The 22260-nt window shown below is 37.6% G+C and overlaps 1 protein-coding gene and 1 pseudogene across 1 annotated transcript in view; both read right to left on the bottom strand.

The window, feature by feature from the left end:
- Nucleotides 1-324: 324 nt before the first annotated feature.
- Nucleotides 325-1451, bottom strand: LOC126932349 (glycoprotein endo-alpha-1,2-mannosidase-like protein; annotated as a pseudogene).
- A 7438-nt stretch (nt 1452-8889) lies between these two features.
- DARS1 (aspartyl-tRNA synthetase 1) overlaps nt 8890-22260 on the bottom strand; it is a 1211452-nt gene continuing 1198081 nt past the window's right edge. The window contains exons 12-17 of the mRNA XM_050750987.1: nt 19155-19301; nt 17327-17369; nt 15328-15408; nt 14226-14337; nt 13977-14048; nt 8890-9613 (exon numbers count right to left, since the gene is read on the bottom strand). Coding sequence (XP_050606944.1) covers nt 9522-9613; nt 13977-14048; nt 14226-14337; nt 15328-15408; nt 17327-17369; nt 19155-19301 — 547 coding nt within the window. The 3' untranslated portion in view covers nt 8890-9521. The remainder of the gene's footprint in view (nt 9614-13976; nt 14049-14225; nt 14338-15327; nt 15409-17326; nt 17370-19154; nt 19302-22260) is intronic.

The raw sequence follows: 22260 nt of genomic DNA, 5'->3' as shown, positions 1-22260 counted from the left end.
ACCACACAGCACTGGCCTGCTGCGGAGTTCAAAACTAGAAGGGGTTATATGAAAGTGTTCCCCGGACATGGAGCTGCCCTGGGCTAAGTCCAGTCACCTGTCAGCCTTGGTGGTTCCCATCCCCACAGCACCCCAGCACCACTTGCCTGAGGAACCGGCTCTGTGCTACACGGGCCCAGGCCTGAGGGCCCACTCAGAAGCACTCAGCTGCCAACGTGGGAAGGATTGAGTGCCTCCAGCCCCAGCCGAGCCCCACGTGGTGACATTCCAGCGAGGCAAGGGCATCGGCACCTCACGCCCGTGTTTACAGGCCCCTCACCTGAGCTACTGCACCTTCTCTTTGATGAAGTGGTCACCCAGCGGCGGGTCAGCTCCAGGTACAAGCTGTGCTGAAGAGGCGGGTAGTCCAAATACAGGCGGGGGTGTCTTCTTGGGAGTGGCCTTCTCCATCTGGGTGCCCTCGGGCCACTCATTGAAGGAGGTGATGGAGCTGCTCTTGGGCCTCACCCCTCTCGGGGCCACCTGCAGGGCCCTGTCATAGTCCTTTGCCATTGACCCTGTTCTCCGTATTGTGGTCGTTCCAGGCCTGGATGCTAGCGTCTGTCAATGCAGCCAGGCCCCACGCTGCGAATGGACGTGAGGTTGTTGGCATCACAAAAGTTCTTCACAGCTTTCCAGTTCTGATGGGAGGAGCCTCAGGAGAAACTGCTGGAGACAAAATAGGTGGACATGCTGTCAAATCCCGCAGCCGGGACATGTGGGTGTGGCCCTCTTCCACCAGCAGCGCTATGAAGACCCCATAGCGGGGCCTGTTTGGTGTCAGGAGGTGGGTCCAGGCCTCAAGGGATGTCAGGTATGAGCCATAGATATAAAAGAGTGGGGTGCTCTTGCCCATGCTGTTCTTCCAGGGATAAAATGCACCATGGGAGTCATCCATGTCAATGATATACTTGATGTTGTCACATACAGTGATGTCGTCCTGGCCTCGTGAGGTTGGATGTGGATGTGGGGTTGGATGTGGATCCGGTCACCTGGATTTGCACTGATGGGTGGTGTCCAGAATGGCAGGCACCAGCTCATCTGAGGGTTCCCTGTGACCATCAGCCATGCCGGGTGGATACCAGGAAGGGACCAGGACACTAGGGTCCCAGTAGCCATAGGGCCCCAGCTCCATGTAGAAGCTGGAGCCCAAGTTGTCTAGGGGGCTGTGGTGGCTGTGGGGGTAGCTGGCCGAGATCTTGGGGTCCCAGTGAATGTAGTGGCCCCCACATTGAGGCCTGTGGTACCACGACATGGTAGAAGGTGTGCAGGTCCAAGTGGACGCGCAGGCTCTGCCTGGGGACCCCTCCGGGCGTTGCTCCAAGGGTGCCAGCTCCAGGCCTGGGCTCCGGCCCGCCTCCCACAGCGCCAAAACCATGTGGTTTTGATAGTAAGATGGTCACGTTTTTCATTGGTTGAATAACCTGCAATATAGTGAATGGACAGGTGAGTATTTGGAAGATCCTGAGCAGCTTTTGGAGCAGAAAACTCATTTCTGTAAGTGTTGGGAGAGAGAAGTAGGCCTGGGGAAACGAGGGTTGAAGTTTTGTCCGGTCTGATGAGATAAAAGGACAACGTTTTATGGCTGAGCAAGGGGAAGAAATGGCAAATGCAGCCCATCTGGAGAGAGAACATCAGGGGCTGGTGGTGTGGGTTCTGCTGTACTGATGAGGAAATGTAAGACACTGTGAAAGAAAAATACAATCTAAGGAATACAAGCTAAGCCAAAGGAAAAGTTAAACTTGGGAACTGAGTCATACACAAAAAACCTTTTTTTGTTCCCAGACGGCTGTAACTTCACATGCTTACTTTATCTTATGCAAAATATAGATTTACTGAGCTGAGACAAATGCATAATTGACTTTCCCCCTACTCCTTTATTTTCACATGTAAAATGCAGATTCACTGGGCCCTAATCAAAGCCTCACAAGAATGCATCCGCTTGCCTCACTGCCTACCCTCCCTCCTTTTTTTCCCCCTTCCTCTCCTGCTTGCTTTTTCCCCTTTAAATATTGAAGTTCCCCAAACCTTCTCTGTAGAAAGCATGGGTCACAGATCCAACTGTAACTTGTGTTTTGTTTCCCAGGCGTGTCCTCAACCTTGGCAAAATAAGCCTCTAATCAGCTGATTTGCCTCAGTCACTTTGTGGTTTACAACACCACGTGGTGAACAAAGCACTACTTTGGTGAGTTAGCCAATCATTTGTACAGATGTTGACATTTGGCAGAAAGTGGAAAAATAAAAATGTTTGTATTAATCTGAGTCTATCTGACTTTTGAGAAACTGACACAGCAGGTAGCAAATACAACTCAAAATCTAGAGAAACCCTCAAGTGCCAGCCAACTGAACTGAAACAGAAATTGGGAGAATGTTGTATTTTTTTTTTATGGTTAGATACTGCCAAAGGCAGTGTCACTTAGAATCTATAACCATAGCCCAGAAACAAAACACAACAACAAAAGAAACCCAGGCTATTTTAATGGTCTAAATACTTCCAGATCCTAACATGTACAGTGGAGAAAAAAAGAAAAAAAAAATCGTTATGTTAACAACATGTTAAAAAACATATTCTTATTTAGCCCATCTATATAGTAATGTATTATATATACATTCACTTAAAAATATGAGTTAGGGCCAGGCACAATGGCTCACGCCTGTAATCCCAGCACTTTGGGAGGCAGATCACTTGAAGTCAGAAGTTTGAGACCAGCCTGGCCAACATGGTGAAACCTCATCTATACTAAAAATACAAAAAACCAAAAACAAAAGCAGGCAAAGGACATGAACAGATGCTTCTCAAAAGAAGACACACAGCCAACGAGCATATGAAGAAATGCTCAATATCACCAATCATTAGAGAAATGCAAATGAAAACCACAATGAGGTACCATTTCACACCAGTGAGGATGGCTATTATTAAGAAGCCAGAAAATAACAGATACTGGTGAGGTTGTGAAGAAAGGAAGTGTTTATACACTACTGGTGGGAATGTAAATTGGTTCAGCTACTATGGAAAGCAATTTGGAGATTTCTCAAAAAACATAAAACTACCCATTCAACCTAACAATCCCATTACTGGGTATATACCCAAGGAATATAATCGTTCTACCCGAAAGACACATGCATGTATGTTCATCACAGCACTATATGCACAATAGTAAAGACATGGAATCAACCTAAACAGCCATCAGCAGTGGACTGGATAAAGAAAATGTGGTACACGTGTAGCACGGAATACTACGTAACCATAGAAAAGAATGAGATAATGTCCTTTGCAGCAAACTGATGGAGCTGGAGGCCATTATCCTAAGCAAATTAATGCAGGAACAGAAAACCAAATATTATATGTTCTTACTTACAAGTGGGTGCTAAACATTTAGTACACGTGAACATAAGAAGGAGCAATAGACACGGGGGTCTACTTGAAGGTCAAGGGTGGGAGGAGGGTGAGGATTGAAAACTACCTATCATTTTGTTACAAATACCTACTCCAGAAAAAGAGAGAAAAACAAAACAAAACAAAACCAAAAACTACCTATGTTTATTACCTGGGTGATGAAATAATCTTTACTCCAAAACCCCCTCAACATGCAATTTACTCATGTAGAAAACTGGCATATGTACCCCTTGAACCAAAAATAGAAGTTGGAAAGAAAAAACAAATTCATGTTGAAACTTAATTCCCATTGTGGTGGTGTTGAGGTGGGGCCTTTTGCGAAGTGATTAAGTCATGAGGCTTTGCCCTCACGAATGGATTATCCACCTTATCAAAGGGCTGGAGAGTAGTTTAGACCTTTTCTTGCCCTTCTGTTCCTTCTGCCATGTGAGGATACAGCATTTGTTCCTTCCAGAGGATGCAGCAACCAGGCACCATCTTCGAAGTAGGGACTGAGTCCCTCACCAGACACTGCTGGCACCCTGATCTTGGACTTCTCAGTCTCCGGAACTATGAGAAATAAATTTCTGTTTTTTTTAAATTACGCAATCTATGGTATTTTGTTATAGTAGTACAAACCAAGACAGTACACTTATATAATCCAGAAAATTTATGCTTAGGTATCTATCCAAAAGAAATAGAAACATGTCTATATAAAGACTTGCAAATGATTGCTCACAGCAGCATTATTCATTATAGATTAAAAACTGGAAGCTACCTAGATATCCATTAACTGGTGAATGGATAAACAAATTACAGTATATCTGTTCTACAGAATACTACTCAATAAAAAGAAACACATTATTAATATATGCAACAACATGGGTGAATCTCAAAAAATTATGCTTAATGAAAGAAGTTAAATACAAAAGACTGCATACTGTATTGTTCTGTTTATATAAAATTCTAGAAAAGGCAAAAATAGACCTTGGGTTGCTAGCAATGGGGACTGACTATAAAGATACACTATGAAACTTTCTGGGGCAGTGGAAATGTTCTGTAGCTTGAGTATGGTGAAGGTTACTTGACTCTATACAATTACCAAAATTCATAAAACTGTACACTTAAAATGAATTGTTGTGTATACCTGAACAAAATGAAAAAAATTTAAATAAAATTATCAAATTGAATTCAGTAGTACATACACAAAATTTACTTTAAAAATGTTTATTTTTAGAGATAGGGTTTCACTGTGTCACCCAGGCAAGGGTGTGGTGATACAATCATAGCTCTCTGTACCTTGAATGCTTGAGCTCCAGTCATCCACCTGGCTCAGCCTCCCAAGTAGTTAGGACTACAAACATGTGCCGCCACACTGGGTAATTTTCATTTTTTGTTGAGATGAGGTCTTGCTATGTTGTCCATGCCCAGCTGCATACACAAAATAATACGTAGTGATCAAACAACATTTATTCCAGAAAAACTGAATCAGGGATTTCTGTTGCTATAGTCCACTATATCCAAACAACAATGAAAAAATCACAGCAAATACTGATAAAGTATTTGACAAATTCAAAATTTATTCATAACAGAAAGTGAACAAATGAAATCTTCATTAACCTGATAAAAGACGTTTATTAAAAATCTAAAGGCCAGGCAAAGTGGCTCATGTCTGTAATCCCAGCACTTTGGGAAGCTGAGGCAGGTGGATCTCTTGAACCCAGGAATTCGAGATCAGACTGAGCAACATACGTTTTTTGTCTCTACAAAAAAGTACAAAAAATTAGCTGGGTGTGGTGACACGCACCTGTAGTCCCAGTTACTTGGGAGGCTGAGGTGGAAGGATTGCTTGAGCCTGGGTGGTCGAGACTGCAGTGAGCTGAAATTGCACCACTGCACTCCAGCCTAAGAGAGCAAGGCCCTGTCTCAAAAACAAAACACACAGTGAAAACAAAAACCACCTACAGAAATTATCACACTTAATCTCAAGACTTTAGTATTTAAATTAAAAAATACAAGTATGCCTCCATCACTGCTTTTATTCAACACTCTACTCAAGAACCCATCTAATTAATGCAATCGGCAAATATAAGAATGAGGCAGGAAAAGACTAAACTCTTATTTTGCCCCACACTATTCTGTGTTCTACACTCTTTAATTCCCATAATAGTCTCATGATGTAGGATTCCGCAAATGAGGAAAGCTGAGGATAAGCAAGTTATCCAAGGTTATACATTTGTTAATGTAAGAGCAAAACCAGAATCTGAACCCAGGCAGTGTGGCTAAAAGACTTAGCCACACTATCCTTTCTTACTTACTGTTATGCTATCCTTTCTCACACCTGTCCACCTATCTTGAAAATATAAGATACTCAGTACTATTAGAACGAGTAAGAGATCAAGAATACTGCTGCATAAAAAGGCAACATATAAAAATTGATAACTGATAGTGTTCTTTACCCTCCTAACAATTCAAAAATGTCACGGAAAAGGAGATCCCAATCCTGCTACCAAGCAGAAGGGGCTCACTGCCCAATGCTCTAAGCCAATAAAATGACACTGGGTTTCTGAGAAAAGCTTTTTATTTCAAGTGACTTACAAGGAGACAGGAGTGCAGCTCAAATTGCTCTCTCTGTGCTGGTGTTAAGGCAGTGATTTTATCCTTTAGGGGGTGGATTCTGGGATTAGTGGGTGATTAGTGGAAGAGGTCTGGAAAGTTCTTTGGTGTGTGTATTACCTCTTTATGCCTCTTTATGGGTCCCATGTGCCAATTTGGAGGTAGTTAGTATAAAATATGTGGTGAAACTTTAGGCTGTAACATTAGCAAGCTTGCTGTGTAAACTCCAGTTAGCCATATTGGTTTTAACTGATTTTAGACAGTTTTCTTTTAAGGGAGGCGAGTCTTAAGTTGTTTTTCTTATCCATTTATCCTGCACACCCAAGAATTTTTGTTACTTTTTTTTTTTTAACTCCTTGGGGCATGGTTTCATTCCCAGTAGAAAAAAAAACACTGTAAGATGTTCTAACATAAACTGGAAAATTAAAAGCAGTTTTAATATGCTAATGTTAAATAAAATTACAGTAAACAAAGTAGTGTCTATATTATGATTGAATTCATGGGGAACATTTATTTCTGGGCTGAAACTGAAAAAATACACAAGCCAGGCACGGTGGCTCGTGTCTGTAATCCCAGCACTCTGAGGGGCCAAGGCAGGTGGATCGCTTGAGCCCAGGAGTTCAAGACCAGCCTGGGCAACATGACAACTACTACGTATCTTTACTAAACGTACAAAAGTTAGCTGGGTGTGGTGGTATGGGCCTGTAGTCCCAGCTACTTAGGGGGCTGAGGTAGACTGCTTGAGCCCAGGAGGTGGAGGATACAGTGAGTTGAGATCCTGCCCCTGCACTCCAGCCTGGGCAACAAGAGTGTGATCTTTTACATTTTGTTACACTGAATATTTCATTACTCATTAAATCCTGGCCACAAAAAACACTAAGCTACCTCACCAGTTTCTCCCCTCACCACATGGTTAGCAGATCCTTGGCAAGGCTGTTCTGACTCAGCTAAAATATCTTCAGATCTGCAAAGGACAAGGATGTAGAGCTAAAATGGAAAGATATTTGCCTCCAGCATTAACAGTACTAAATTCTTTGATAATTTTGAGAATAAAATGCTGATAGGAGTAAACAATAACATCACACAAAAAGCAAAATACTTTTAAAGATATAAAAATGTTTTACTACAATTAAAAAAATCAATAAATGAAGAGATATACCATGTTTATTCACTGGAAGACTAAAGAGAAGGAAATTCCAAGCCTTTTCAAATTATTCTATAAATTTAAGGTAATTCCAATGAAAATCTCAGGATTTACATATCAAATCTGCAAAACAATATTAGACATTTACATTTATAGAAACGTAAATATTTGGCGAAAATATAAAAACAGAAAAAATAAAAGGTTGAATTCATAATAGTTACCTGTAAGAGGGTGCCTTAACTATGCCCACAATTTTTAAAAAAAATTTTTCTCTTTAAAAAATAAGGGCCAGGCAGGCACAGTGGCTCACACCCATAATCCCAGCACTCTGGGATGCCCAGGCAGGCGGATCACCTGAGGTCAGGAGTTCAAGACCAGCCTGGCCAACATGGAGAAACCCCATCTCTACTAAAAATACAAAAATTGGCTGGGCGTGGTGGTGGGAACCTGTAATCCCAGCTACTTGGGAGGCTGAGGAGAATCCCTTGAACTGGGGAGAAGGTTGCAGTGAGCCGAGATCATGCCACTGCACTCCAGCCGACCACAGAGCAAGACTTGTCTCAAAAAAAAAATAAATATATAAAAGAAGGTCAGGTACAGCGGCTCACACCTGTAATCCCAGCACTTTGGGAGGCGAAGGCAGATGGATCACTTGAGGCCAGAAGTTCAAGACCAGACTGGGCAACATGGAGAAATCTTGTCTCTACCAAAATACAAAAATTAGCCAGTTTCATAACCTGGTCTCAAAACAAATACATAAAAATTAAAAAAAAAAAAAAAAAACTGAAGCAAATGTGATAGTGTTAAAATTTGATAAGACTGGATAATAGGTACAAGAGTATTTTATCATGTTCTAATTTGGTCAGCATGTTTGAAAACCTTCACAATAAAAAAGATTACATCATTGTAAGACTTTACAAACTTTATTTTAAAACAAGCTATAATTACATGAAATTGAGAACAGCTCTGGGGCCAATATTATTGTACTATTTTAGGGCCTAGCAATTACATACTATAGAAAAAGATGGATATTCATTTTTTCTTGCTGTGGATTAAATTATGAAATACTTTTGGGGTGCCTTCTATATTTAAGGTATTCTGGTAGGATATGAAAGAAAAAAATAAGAACTGAATCTAAACTTTCAAAGACTGCACAATCTAGGTGGTAAAAACTCTCTTTAACTTTCAAAAATAATGGGCAGATGTTTGTGGTCCAGGGGTAACTTCCTAACTTTTTGACCCTCCTATTTTTCTGCATATAATTTTTTCTTCCTGTACAAAAATATGTTTTGTTCCTGCCCAATATTTGTGGTTCATGTAAAATTAACATTAGCATCAACATTTGTAATAATCTAGAGGGAAAGTGCTTCCAATTGTAATTCTTACACAAAAATTTCTTTTTGATGGATAAGATGGGACTGTATTTTAGTGACGTTCACTAAGTATCAGTACCAGTTCCAGTTAAAAATGAAACAAAATTCTGCAATATATTTTAACCCATGTGAAATGAACTGTCAACCGACCCAAGCTGTCAACTTTAAGAACTCTATCTCTATGCCCATCTAAATATCTGAAATGAATACATGTTGACAACATATTAGTCTTCATTTATTTATATAAACCAGTTGTGTATTTTTTCTTTTCCCAAATTATAAATGCCTAGCACCAGTTATAAAATCAGATGGTCACAAAGTTACACAAAAACAAACTATAATTAGCTTTAAAATTTTATTGAAATTCAAGTTTAGAATTTAACAATTTAATACAAGATTACACTGAATACTTTCTAACCAGTATTTTAGCCTGCTTTACATAATTGCTAGACATAACTTTTAAGAACTGATACTTTCTGGTTAATTTTCCATGATATGCCAATTATACAATCATTAAAATTTCAGATGCTACCTGAATATTCTTATTCCAATGTCAGAATTTAAAAAAATAAGTTCAAATACTGAAAATCTAAGACATTAACACTGGGGCCCTTGTAATATAGAAAAGAAGAAAAGTTGTACAATCTTAACTGTTTAAAACTCGTAACATTTACTGTAGTAACAGAATATGAATTTTTCACATAACCATATTAATTTCTCAAGTATTTCCTACTGACGCACGTCTGAAGTTATAAAAATCTCTTTTAAACATATCTATACTGCATTACTCCAAAAATAACAGTGATACTTTAGGGCCTTGCAAATTTATTCTAGTGCATATTTTAAGTACCTAAAGTACAGCCTGTGCACTAGCAGGTTACTGGAAAGAGTAAGTGTGGCTTTCTTTTTTGTTTTTTTTGAGGCAGGGTCTCGCTCTGTCATCCACACTGGAGTTCAGAGGCAAGATGTGAATTTAAGGAGTGAGTCGTTTGGGATCACGAGGGAACATGGAGGTCTGACGAACATTATGCAATCCCAGAAACAGCATAGTCACTCTTTCCAACCCTGGGGAAGACAAAAATAATCATTAATTCCTTTCTGAAAATCTCTCAGGGTCTTACTTAGTACTATAAACATAAATATAATTGTTAAACTAAATACTTTTCCTTATTAGGAAAGAAAATGACTCCTATTATTTTGGGTTTATTTAAAATTGTTTTGAGTATTGATTCAGAAATAAAGATGCTGCTATAAATGAAAAGGACTAAGTAATATATCCTTAAGTGGTATGGAGTCTAAAATGTGAACCACAAAAATCTGTATGAGCCAGGCGTGGTGGCTCAAGCCTGTAATCCCAGCACTTTGGGAGGCTGAGACGGGCAGATCACGAGGTCAGGAGATCGAGACCATTCTGGCTAACCCGGTGAAACCCCGTCTCTACTAAAAAATACAAGAAATTAGCCAGGCGTGGTGGTGGGCGCCTGTAGTCCCAGCTACTCAGGAGGATGAGGTAGGAGAATGGCGTGAGCCCGGGAGGCGGAGCTTGCAGTGAGCCGAGATCGCGCCACTAGACTCCAGTGTGGGCGACAGAGTGAGACTCTGTCTCAAAAAAAAAAAAAAAAAAGAAAAAAAATCTACATGAATGAACAAAATCTATGATGTAAACAATAAGAAAAACAAAAGACTTTATAAGCTTGAACATTTCAAATGATACCACACTCTGATTATATAGTCCAGGCAATGAGGATCAGAGCCATAAACTTGCTTAAGCAATAATAGAAGTGTGCGAAAATTTATTGTAATTCTATAGACATTTAACATGGTGGACCCTATGATAAAAAGCTCTGGAGTACATTATTATACTAAGTGTTTTGACTGTAAAAAAGAAACTGATTTTTGGAAAGTGGTTAACAAGATTATGGTTCCTCCTTTCAGTGGATTCCATGTAGAGATGTAAAAAGAATGAAAAAGCTCTTTAGCTATTGATAACAAGTTACAAGATACCTTAAAGTATTTCTTCTCCATCTGGGCTCATATTTTAAAAAATGATACATTAAGTAAAAAATGCAAATTACTAAATGGTTTATATATAATAGTATGCTACAATTTGTGTAAAAATATTTAAAGAAATGTGTGTGTGTGTCTTTTTGTATATGCGAAGATATCTTTGCAAAGGTAAGCTGAAAACTAGAAACAATGGTTTCCTGTAGGGAGGCGAATATGCAGTATTCTCCCTTTTCCTCCTCCAATTTAAAAAAGTGTTAAAATACATATAAAATCTACCATCAGAACTATTTTTTTTTTTTTTTTTTGAGACGGAGTCTCGCTGCGTGGCCCAGGCTGGAGTGCAGTGGCCGGATCTCAGCTCATTGCAAGCTCCGCCTCCCGGGTTTTTACGCCATTCTCCTGCCTCAGCCTCCCGAGTAGCTGGGACTACAGGCGCCCACCACCTCGCCCGGCTAGTTTTTTGTATTTTTTAGTAGAGACGGGGTTTCACCGTGTTAGCCAGGATGGTCTCGAACTCCTGACCTCGTGATCCGCCCGTCTCGGCCTCCCAAAGTGCTGGGATTACAGGCTTGAGCCACCGTGCCCGGCCCATCAGAACTATTTTTAAGTGTCCAGTTTAGTAGTACCAAATACACTCACGATGTTGTGCAATCATCACTGTCATTCATCTCTACAACTCTTAAAAAAAAATCATGTTTACATCCAGAGGAATGGGACTGCTGGGTCATATGGTATTTCCAGTTCTAAATCTTTGAGGAATCGCCATACTGTCTTCCACAATGGTTGAATTAATTTAAATTCCCACCAACAGTGTAAAAGCATTCCTATTTCTCTGTAACCTTGTCAGCATCTGTTGTTTCTAGACTTTTTAATAATCGCCATTCTGACTGGTGTGAAATGGTATCTCATTGTGGTTTTGATTTGCATTTCTCTAATGATCAGTGATGTTGAGCTTTTCTTCATGTTTGTTGACTGCATAAATGTCTTCTTTTGAGAAATGTCTGTTCATGTCCTTTGCCCACTTTTTAATGGGGTTGTTTCGCTTTTTTCTTGTAAATTTGTTTGAGTTCTTTGTGGATTCTGAATAATAAAGGTACATGCACGTGTATGTTCATTGCAGCACTATTCATAATAGCAAAGACATGGGATCAACCCAAATGCCCAATGATAGACTGGATAAAGAAAACGTAGTACATATACACCATGGAATACTATGCAGCCACAAAAAGGAGTGACATCATGTCCTTTGCAGGGATATGGATGAAGCTGAAGCCATTATCCTCAACAAACTAACGCAGGAACAGAAAACCAAACACCACATGTTCTCACTTATAAGTGGGAGCTGAACAATGAGAACACATGGACACAGGGAGGGGAACAACACACACTGGGGCCTGTTGGGAGAGTGGGGTTGGGGAGAGCATTGGGAAAAAGAGACGGGGCTTAATACATAGGTGATGGGTTGACAGATGCAGCAAGCCCCTATGGCACACTTTTACTATGTAACAAACCTGCACATCCTGCACATGTATCCCGAAACTTAAAAAAACAAGAAAACAAAAAACCATATGTAATGACCTTAACTGGTGCTATTTATTTTTAAAATTTTGCCCAGCTTTATTGAGTTACAATTGACAAAAATTGTATGTATTTACAGTGTACAATGTGACACTCTGATACACTGTGAAATGATTAAATCAAGCTGATTAACTTATCTATCATCTTGCATACCTATATTTTTTGTGGAAAGAACATTTAAAATCTACTCTTTTAGCAATTTTCAAGCATACATTACCTGCAGTCACAATGTAGAACAATGGATCTCCAGAACTTAATCATCCTAATTCAATCTTCATACCCTTAGACCAACTTCTCCCCATTCCAACAACCATTCTACTCTTTGTCTATGGGTTCAACTTTTAAAAGGTACCATATGTATGTGAGATCATGCAGTATTTGTCTTTCTGTGTCTGATTTGCTAATTTGTTTAGCATGATGTCCTCTAGGTTACTCTACATTGCTACAAATGACAGGATTTCCTTCTTTTTAAAGGCAGAGTGTTATTTCATTGTATAGATAAAATAGGTTGAGTATTCCTAATATGAAAATCCAAAATACTTCAAAATCTGAGACTTTTTGAATGCCAACATGATACTCAAAAACACAAACAAAAAAACCAAAAATGCTCACTGGAGCATTTCAGGTTTCTAGATTTGGCATGTTTAACCAGTAAGTACAATGCAAATATTATAAAATCTGAAAAAAAATCCAAAATCAGACATGCTTCTGGTCCCAAGCATTTTGGGTAAGGGATACTCAATCTATACTATACTTTCTTTATCCATTCATCCACTGATGGACACTAAGGTCATTTCTATATCTTGGCTATTGTAAATAATGCTGCATTGAACATGAGAGTGCACAAATGTCTTCAACATACTGATTTTATTTCCCTTGGTATATAAGACCAGATAAGGAATTACTGAATCATACGGTAATTCTCATTGTAACGTTTAGAAGAATCTTCATCCTGTTTTTCCTAACGGCTGTACCAATTTTACATTCCCGTCAACTATTTACAAATACGGATTCCCCTTTCTCCACATCCTCACCAACAATTATCCATTATCTTTTGGCTAACAGCCACAGGTGTGAGATGGTTATCTCACTGAGGTTTTAATTTATATTTCCCTAATGTTTAGTGATGTCGAGCATTTTTTTCCATATGCCTATTGGCGATTTAAATATAGGTTTTACATTTAGGCCTTTGATCCATTTTGAGTTTATTTTTGTATATGATGTTAGGTAAGTGTCTAATTTCAATCTCCTGCAAATGGACATCAGTTTTCTCTGTACCATCTGTTGAAAAGACTGTCCCTCTACCAATTTTAATTTGAAAATTTTGTAAGTACATATTGTATTTTCCAAAAAAACCCAAAACAAACAACAAAAACTTCAATAAAACTATACATTCAAAATTTTTAAGAATGTTTGATATGGACATCCAAAGATGAGTTAAATATTTACTGATTTTAAATTGCAAAGCAGTCCCTTACATATACTGTAGAAGTGTTCTTAAGGTCAATCAAGTGCTACATCTCAATAAAAACACTTAGCAGCTCTTTGAGCTATTTTAAGGTAGAGTTTTAATTTGTGCTAATGTGAATGAACTCACAGTAGCAAGAGAGAAAACAGGATATTCCACTTACAAGGCATTTGGCTTCTAAAAACTCATAAGAGAAAAAATGGCTAGAACTTTATGACGATAATATTTTAAAACACACAAGTTAGCTGTTCATTTTGTTTCTTGGAAATCAAATTTTCACTTATGTCATAATTGACTTTTAAAAATTCTTGTAATTCAAATTTGTATTATACTTAGAACTTATGAACTTATTTGTAAGCAATAACAGAATATTACCAATGCCTCCACCAGCATGAGGAGGAGCTCCAAAGCGGAAGGAATCAATGTAAGCCTTGATTTTCTCCAAATCTACAAAAAGACACAAAACAAAACAAAATATAATTTATCATCTTATTTATCTTAAAAAATCACAAAAGCAATTACTGTTCAATGGAGACTTTTAAAAAAGACCGAGAAGTCTTTTAAATGTTTACAATGTATTATTTTCAGAAAATACACTCTCTTAAATTATTTTAAGTTGTTTACCAATTCCATGATGTAAAGCTCTCTCTGTTAGCAGCTGAGGATCATGTATTCTTTGAGCTCCTGACAATATTTCTTCTCCTCTCATGAACATATCGTAAGAGTTGGACTGTTTCTGCAAGAGAAAAAACACCACTCTTCAAGTGACTACTATCCTATTTCTATTACACATATACAGAAAAAAATCTCTGCTGCATGAAGAGCAAGTTCATTTTTTCCTATAATTAACAATGCAACCTTGTTCTCTAAAGTAGAATTAAACTACTGAGGGCTGAATAACTTTTTCTTTGTTTATATCAATTTTGTGCTCTCCTCCCACACCCCCCAACAACAAATCAGAGCGCCACATCTAATTTTTAAGAAGCAGTGCTGATCCTTATTTCACTTTATCATCTGAGATGTTTTTAAGCTTGATATGATTTTGGGGTGACTTCTGGAACTCCAAGTTAATAGGTGTGAGTCTTTATTATTATTTTTACTTTAATCCCCTGTCTTTCAATAAACCAGTGGTTCTCAAAGTGTGATTCCCGGACCAGTAGCTTCAGTATTACCAGAAATTTGTTAGTTGGTCTGGAGTGGGGCCAGCAAAATGATCAGGCTCCCATTCCAGAGCAACTAATGAGAAATTCTGGGTGGGCCCCAGCAATTGATGTTTTAAAAAGCCCTCCAAGTGATTCTGATGCACAGTAAAATTTAGAAACCACTGCAATGGAAAAATGGTAAAAGACCATAAGACATTATTTAGATTATTAACTTCCAGGATACAATGTGAATTCCCAGTTTAAGGTCAATGACAGGATGATTTGCTAAAGTATGCAAAACTAGTAGTACTATTTATAATTTACATAGTCTTTCTCCCTCATTAATCTTCAGAAAAATGACCAAGGAAAATGATTTTAACATAGGTTTTAAAAATTAATTTTCTAGAATATTCAAATTTTACAGTATCATTTTGACCAGTGGTGACAGACATCAGTGGTAATACGTATGTCTATCAAAACTGCAAATTATTAATGAAAACCATTATTCCCATTATGCATTCTGACAGTGGCAATAAAATTTCCCTTCTGCCCCCAAATGGGTTACTTAAAACCAAATTACTTACAGGATTTCTTGGGTCAGGCATCGTATAGAAAGGTCTTACAGCCAATGGATATTTATCAAGAATATAAAAATCTGTATCATACTATAAAAAGAATAAATGCAATTAAAATACATTTTTAAAAAGTAAAATGGCTAACATTTTGGTAATTAACTTTTTTACACAAAAACTTTGGTTCTTCATAATTACTCTAATTATACTATATATACAATGAATATCTTGCTTTTTTTCAAGTAACATTTTTATTGTATAGCATTTTGCCATGGTGTCATAAATTATTGCAATACCTAATTTTTAGGCATTGCTTATTATTCATAGTTCTCAAAAAAATTTTTTTTTTTTTTTTTAAGAGATGGGGTCTTGCTCTGTTGCTTAGGCTGGAGTGCATGATGTGATCATGGCTTAAATAGGAGCCTGGCTAATTTTTAAAACTTTTTGTAGAGATGGAATCTCGCTGTGTTTGCCCAGGCTGGTCTTGAACTCCTGGCCTCAAGTGATCCTCCTATGTCGGCCTCTCAAAGTGCTAGAATTACAGGCATGAGCCACTGTGCGAGGCCTACGGTTTAAATATTCATTTTTTTCCTGTTCTTTTTTTTTTGAACATGTAATCCCTTTCTAATTTCTTCCCCATTCTAAATTATGCTTTGATAAACATCTTTGAATTTACTTTTTTCTTTGTTATTCTAGTTCATCTAGTCATTCTGATGCATTTTATAATGAAAAAAATTATCTGAAATCCTTTTGGTTGTTATAGAAACTATATTAAGTCTATGAATTATTTTGGGAAATTTGACGTAATTTATAATATTCATCATTGAAAAACATGGATTATCTTCCCAACAATTTAAATTTTTATCTAGATATATACATGAGATTTTGGTAGTTTTCTTCAAATGAATGCTGCAACTGAAAGAAATAAATGACATTAACTTGAAATTACAACTTTTTTTAGAGAATGCTTACTATGTGACCTAGATTTAATTAAAAAAAAAAAATAAATTACATTTCAGGGTCGGGTGCGGTGGCTCATGCCTGTAATCCTAGAATTTTGGGAGGCCGAAGTAGGTGGATCACCTGAGGTCAGGAGTTCGAGACCAGCCTGGCCAAAATGGTGAAACCCCCGTCTCTACTAAAAATACAAAAAATTAGCTGGGTGTGGTGGTGGGTGCCTGTAATCTCAGCTATTTGGGAGGCTGAGGCAGGAGAATTGCTTGAACCCAGTGGGTGGAGGTTGCAGTGAGCCCAGATAGTGCCATTGCATTCCAGCCTGGGCAATAAGAGCGAAACTCTGTCTCAAAAAAAAAAAAAAAATTGCATTTCAACCGTTTTTGACTTTCAACATTTTTGATAAAACTTGAGAAGAGGATGTTAACAGCTGACAAACTGAAATTGGCTCTGCTGAAATAGCATTTTAAACGTATAAACTGAATATTGTATGGCTTCAGAAATATCAGTTCTCTAGTTTAACAGTTTCAAGTGCAACCAGTAGGAGGAGCTCAAGGACAAATTTTCCTTTTCATTATACCAGTATCTTAAAAATTTTAAAAAGATCACACTAAGCTTAGCTTTTCTCCTCTTTGGAGTCTTGGTTTTAGAAAATGAGATTGGAAAGTAGCTATTACATAAGAGGCAGAGAGGAAGCTCATTCATCTTTAAGTCTCATGAAACAGCAGGGGTACACAGGGAAGATCAAATCTAAATAATTTCAAATAACTTGGAGGTCATTTCTAACTAATCCGACATTCTATCACTTTTAGAGACACCTCAGAACAACTTCGTAGAAATATTAAATACTGAGTTAATCAAATCATCTGGGAGAAAGGCAGGCTGTCTGAATATTTCTCATTTTTCTAAGAAAAAAAATTTTGAACGTCCCTCTAAAGTTTTTATTTATTCCAGAATCACACCATTCTAGGAAGCTCAGTCCCCTCTGCAACTGTTTTTAGTCCCAAGAGACATTTCAGAATTAGAAAAAGAAATCCAGCATATACAAGAGTCCTACCTTTTCCTTTACCAAGTGACCCAACAGCTTTTCATTTGGTGTACTGAAAAAGAAACGCGAAATCAGTGTTTGAAGATGAAACGGCAACTTAAAAATGTTAATAAGGAACTTCTTCTATTTAAGCTTCTCAAGGGATTACAAAATTTGGCCAAAACATGCAGTTGTCTATTCTGCTCTTTTCTTAAAAGGCAAGTCCTATTGAAAATCACTTATGAGTATACCTTGGTAGAGTGACTCAGCGCTTAGTAGATGCTGTTCAAATATTTAATTAAAGCAATAAACAGAATTTAGCAATTCATCGATTCAGAAATATCATGGATGAAATAATTTCCTATAATTACACATAATAAGTTTGCTACACTAATATAGGCTAGTCTTGCCATGAAATAGTCTTCCCTTTTTGGTACTCTTTATCAATGGTTTATGAAATAAAAATTAGTATTATCCAAGGTTTTAAAATAGTGTTTATATGAACATGTTACATTTATAGCCAAGAGGTAGTTACTTTAGTTTCCTATGTAAAAACAATTTCTAAAATACTTAAAAAAATACTACTCAAGCTTGTAGGATTTTTATTTTGCCTTAAAATATCATCTAGCAATGTAGGCAATGTTTAAAGCCATATATATGTATATTTTTGTTAAACAACAAAAAATGGTTTTGGGTGAATTGTTTTTTGAAAAACCCTAAAAAGTGACAATAATCATTTCCTTTCCCTCCTAAAATACATAAGTATTGTGATGGTTTAAAGGAATCATTCAAGGAAGTCTTGAATAAAATATAAGTAGATAGAAATTTTCAACCTTTACATGTTTTGTTTATTTTTTACAGACAGGGTTTCACTCTATCACCCAGGCATGATCGTGGGTTACTACAGCCTTGATACTCCTGGGCACAGGTGACCCAATTGCCTCAGCCTCCAGAGTAGCTGGGACTACAGGTGTGTGCCACCACATGCAGCTAAATTTTAAATTTTTTTGTAGAGACAGGATCTGTGTTGTCCAGGCTGGTCCCGAAATCCTGGCCTCAAATGATCCTCCCACCTCGGCCTCTCAAAGTACTGTGATTACAGGCGCAAGCCAACATGCCCAGCCTCAATCTTTATTAAACGACATCATTTGTTTATGATCTGAATTTAGATTGTACTCTGAATACCAGGGACACTGGGAGGGTTATTCTTTCCAGGTTGTAGGAGAGGGTTGTGGGTAAAGGTCTGTCGTAAGGGACCAGAGGGGAGAAGAGAAAACAAATACCCACTCTATACCAAATACTACATATAATATAGTATGTATGATACTATATAAACAATATTGACTTTTATAACTTTTGGATGTTAACAGTTTATACCCCGATCCTGTGTGGGGATGGATTTAGACTGCTGTCTACTTTCTCTAATACCACTAATTTGGAAAGAGAAGTAACATATTAGAAGACAAAATCACAGGCAAAACTCCCTATACTCTTTAAAGAGTTACAAACATGAGGGAAAAATAATGGAAAATGGTGTTTATAAACAAAATTATGAAAACTTAAGCAAACCATAGTAAACATTTTTATTTCAGATCACACATTATATAAAACAGCATCATACTGTATACCAAAGTTAATAAAATATAAGTGTATCAGGTGAAAAAAATCATTTATTAATATTTTCCTTCTCTCTTACCTTAAACCAAATTACTAAGGTTTTAAAAATCACAAAGACAACTTGGAGGACGGATCAATAGGTGCAGCCAACCACATGTGTCCCTATGTAACAAACCTGCATGTTCTGCACATGGATTCTGGAACTTAGAGTAAAAAAAAAAACAAAATCACAAAGACAAACCTCAGATCATCTTCATCTCCCATTTCGACTCCAGCTTCCCTAAGCATAGCCAATGCTTCACAATATTCTAGTCTTAGAGTTGGCTCCAAAAATTTGAATGGCTCACATGGGAACTGTTTATTCACCGTTTGAATTTCAGTCTGAAACCTATTTGCAGAATGATTTAGTTAAGAAAATGTGTGAGATAAATGTTTCCTCCACAAGAGGTCACTGTGGCAATATACAAAAATCAATCTTTGAATCAGTATATACACCAGGAAAAGCGTATCAAATTATTAAAGAATGAAATTTAAATACTTAAAATATCTAACACCATTTTTCAATCTTATGTTTTTGTAACCACAGTAACATCAAAGGATTAAAAATTTTCTTTATAACTCATATCAGTTAATACAGTTAGAAACATAAAATGCCCATTTTATAAAGCATTACAAAAATCTGACTTTTTAATTCTTTAACAATTCTTGTTATCACTGAGGAAGACCAAATTAATGAGTATTTGTCTTATCTTCCCGCATCCATATTACACTGTATGTTCAGAGAAGTGCCAATTTCCCATTTTGATAATCTCTATAGTACAATGCTTACCCTATATATATAGAAGGTACAAGACAATGTTTATTGCACTGAGCTGAATTTCTGCTATGGACGATGATATTTTATTGAGATTTTAAAAGTTTATTTTTGGCCAGGTGCAGTGGCTCACACCTGTAATCCCGGCACTTTGGGAGATGGATCACCTGAGGTCAGGAGTTCAAGACCAGCCTGGCCAACATGGTGAAACCCCATCTCTACTCAAACTACAAAAATTATCTGGGCATGGTTAGGAGGCTACGGTAGGAGAATCGTTTGAGCCTAAGAGGTGGAGGTTGCAGTGAGCCAAGATTGTGCCACTGCCCTCCAGCCTGGGTTGACAGAGCAAGACTCTGTCTCAAAAAAAAAGGTTTGGATTTGCTTCAAAATAATAGTGAATGAGGGAAATGGGCAAACAAAATTGGCCACACGTTGACAAGGACTGAAACTGGTTGGTGAGTTCATGGGGGCTCATTAGACTATTGCACATCCTTTTGTATGTGTCTGAAAGTTTTCCATAATTAACAGACTTGAAAAAAGTATGTTTATATTCTATATACAGAAAAAGGTACGTTTGTATTTTATATATAGAATTCTCTACCTAGAATTGACATTCTACTTTTATTTTTTTTATTTCTGAGACAGGGTCCCAGTCTGTTGCTCAGGCTGGAGCGCAGAGGTGCAATCTTGGCTCACCACAACCCTGGCCTTCTGGGCTCAATCAATCTTCCCACCTCAAGCCTCCTGAGTAGCTGGGACTACAGGCATGTAACACTATGACCGGCTAACTTTTTGTTACTTTTTGTAGAGACAGGGTTTCACCATGTTGCCCATGCTGGTCTCGAACTCCTAAGCTCAAGCAATCTGCCGGCCTCGGCCTCCCAAAGTGTTAGGATTATAGATGTACACCACGCCTGGCCTAGAATTTATATTCTCGAAATTAAAACACCATCATTTCTTGACTGGTCTTACAGACTTTCATGGGAATAAAGCTTAGCCATTGATTTATTAAAATCTTGATATAAGGGTTAGAAAGACCCCATAATTGATTATTTATTTATTTATTTATTTATTTATTTATTATTTTTTTAGACGGAGTCTCACTCTGTTGCCCAGGCTGGAGTGCAGTGGAGCTATCTCGGCAATTCAAGCAATTCTCCTGCCTCAGCCTCCTGAGTAGCTGGGACAACTAGTGTGTGCCACCATGCCTGGCTAATTTTTTGTATTTTTAGTAGAGACGGGGTTTCACCATGCTGGCCAGGCTGGTCTCAAACTCCTAACCTCCTGATCTGCCCGCCTCGGCCTCCAAAAGTGCTGGGATTACAGGCATGAGCCACCGAGCCTGGCCCCCAATTCATCTTTACATAGCTTTTCTTTCCTTTATATATCAACTCCCATTCATCATGTCTACCAATGGTAGTACAAAAATATGACTGTCAATACTTTAAAATACATTTATATATGTATTTTATATAAACACATATACATATTTGGATATATATACAATACATATACATACAATACAATACATACACATTTGTATATGTATTTTTCTATGAGAGGTAAATACTAATGATAAACATGAGAGGAACATGACACAGGCCAGATAATCCAATAAACAGGTGACATCAAAATTTGAAATTCCTAAATGACTTGAAGAACATACAAAGAAGGCTTTATTTTCAAATTGCCACCTTAACTCTACTGAAAAAGTTCAGCAGTAACGGCGTTTGAGTCCAATTTGTAAGTAGAGATTTGATTAATCCCAAGGACCCAAATTCATGCTTGGTCTGTTGTTATAAAAATCAAAGTGGAAATGTCAAATTCTATTATTTAATAGAGAAGCTTTCAGTATTTTAAAAAAATGAGTTTCTGAAACTTTCTTGAATTATAAATGTGAACTGAAAATGAGAAAAGCTGTGTGTGTTCCTTCAGTGTAGTTCTAAAGTATATTTCGTCTTATAAGGAAAATGTTATCAGTTGTTCCATGAACCATTGAAAATTGATTGAAATAAACGGCATCAAAATGTTTTAGAGAACAAAGATATAAAAAGAAAAAGGCTGTCTGCAATTAATTAGCCATCAAAGGCACAGATCTGCAGAGAATGCCTTGAAATATTGGCACTTACGCTACAGTATTCTTAAATAAGATCAGTAGTTAATTTCTACATTCTATTTTTTTTTTTGAGACGGAGTCTTGCTCTGTTGCCCAGGCTAGAGTCCAGTGATGTGATCTCAGCTCACTGCACCTCCGCCTCCTGGGTTCAAATGATTCCCCTGCCTCAGTCTTCCAAGTAGCTGGGATTACAGGTGCATGCCACCATGCGTGGCTAATTTTTGTATTTTTAGTAGAGATGGGGTTTCGCTAAGTTGACCAGGTCGGTCTTGAACTTCTGACCTCAAGTGATCTGCCCGACTCGGCCTCCCAAAGTGCTGGGATTACAGGCGTGAGCCACCGTGCCTGGCCAATTTCTACATTCTTAAACTTACTCATTAGCCTTGCAATGTAGTAAATAAAATTCGTATTTTTGAA

The sequence above is a fragment of the Macaca thibetana genome, chromosome 12, assembly GCF_024542745.1.
Source record: "Macaca thibetana thibetana isolate TM-01 chromosome 12, ASM2454274v1, whole genome shotgun sequence".
Taxonomy (NCBI): Eukaryota; Metazoa; Chordata; class Mammalia; order Primates; family Cercopithecidae; genus Macaca; species Macaca thibetana.
This window is presented reverse-complemented; position numbering and strand designations above follow the sequence as displayed.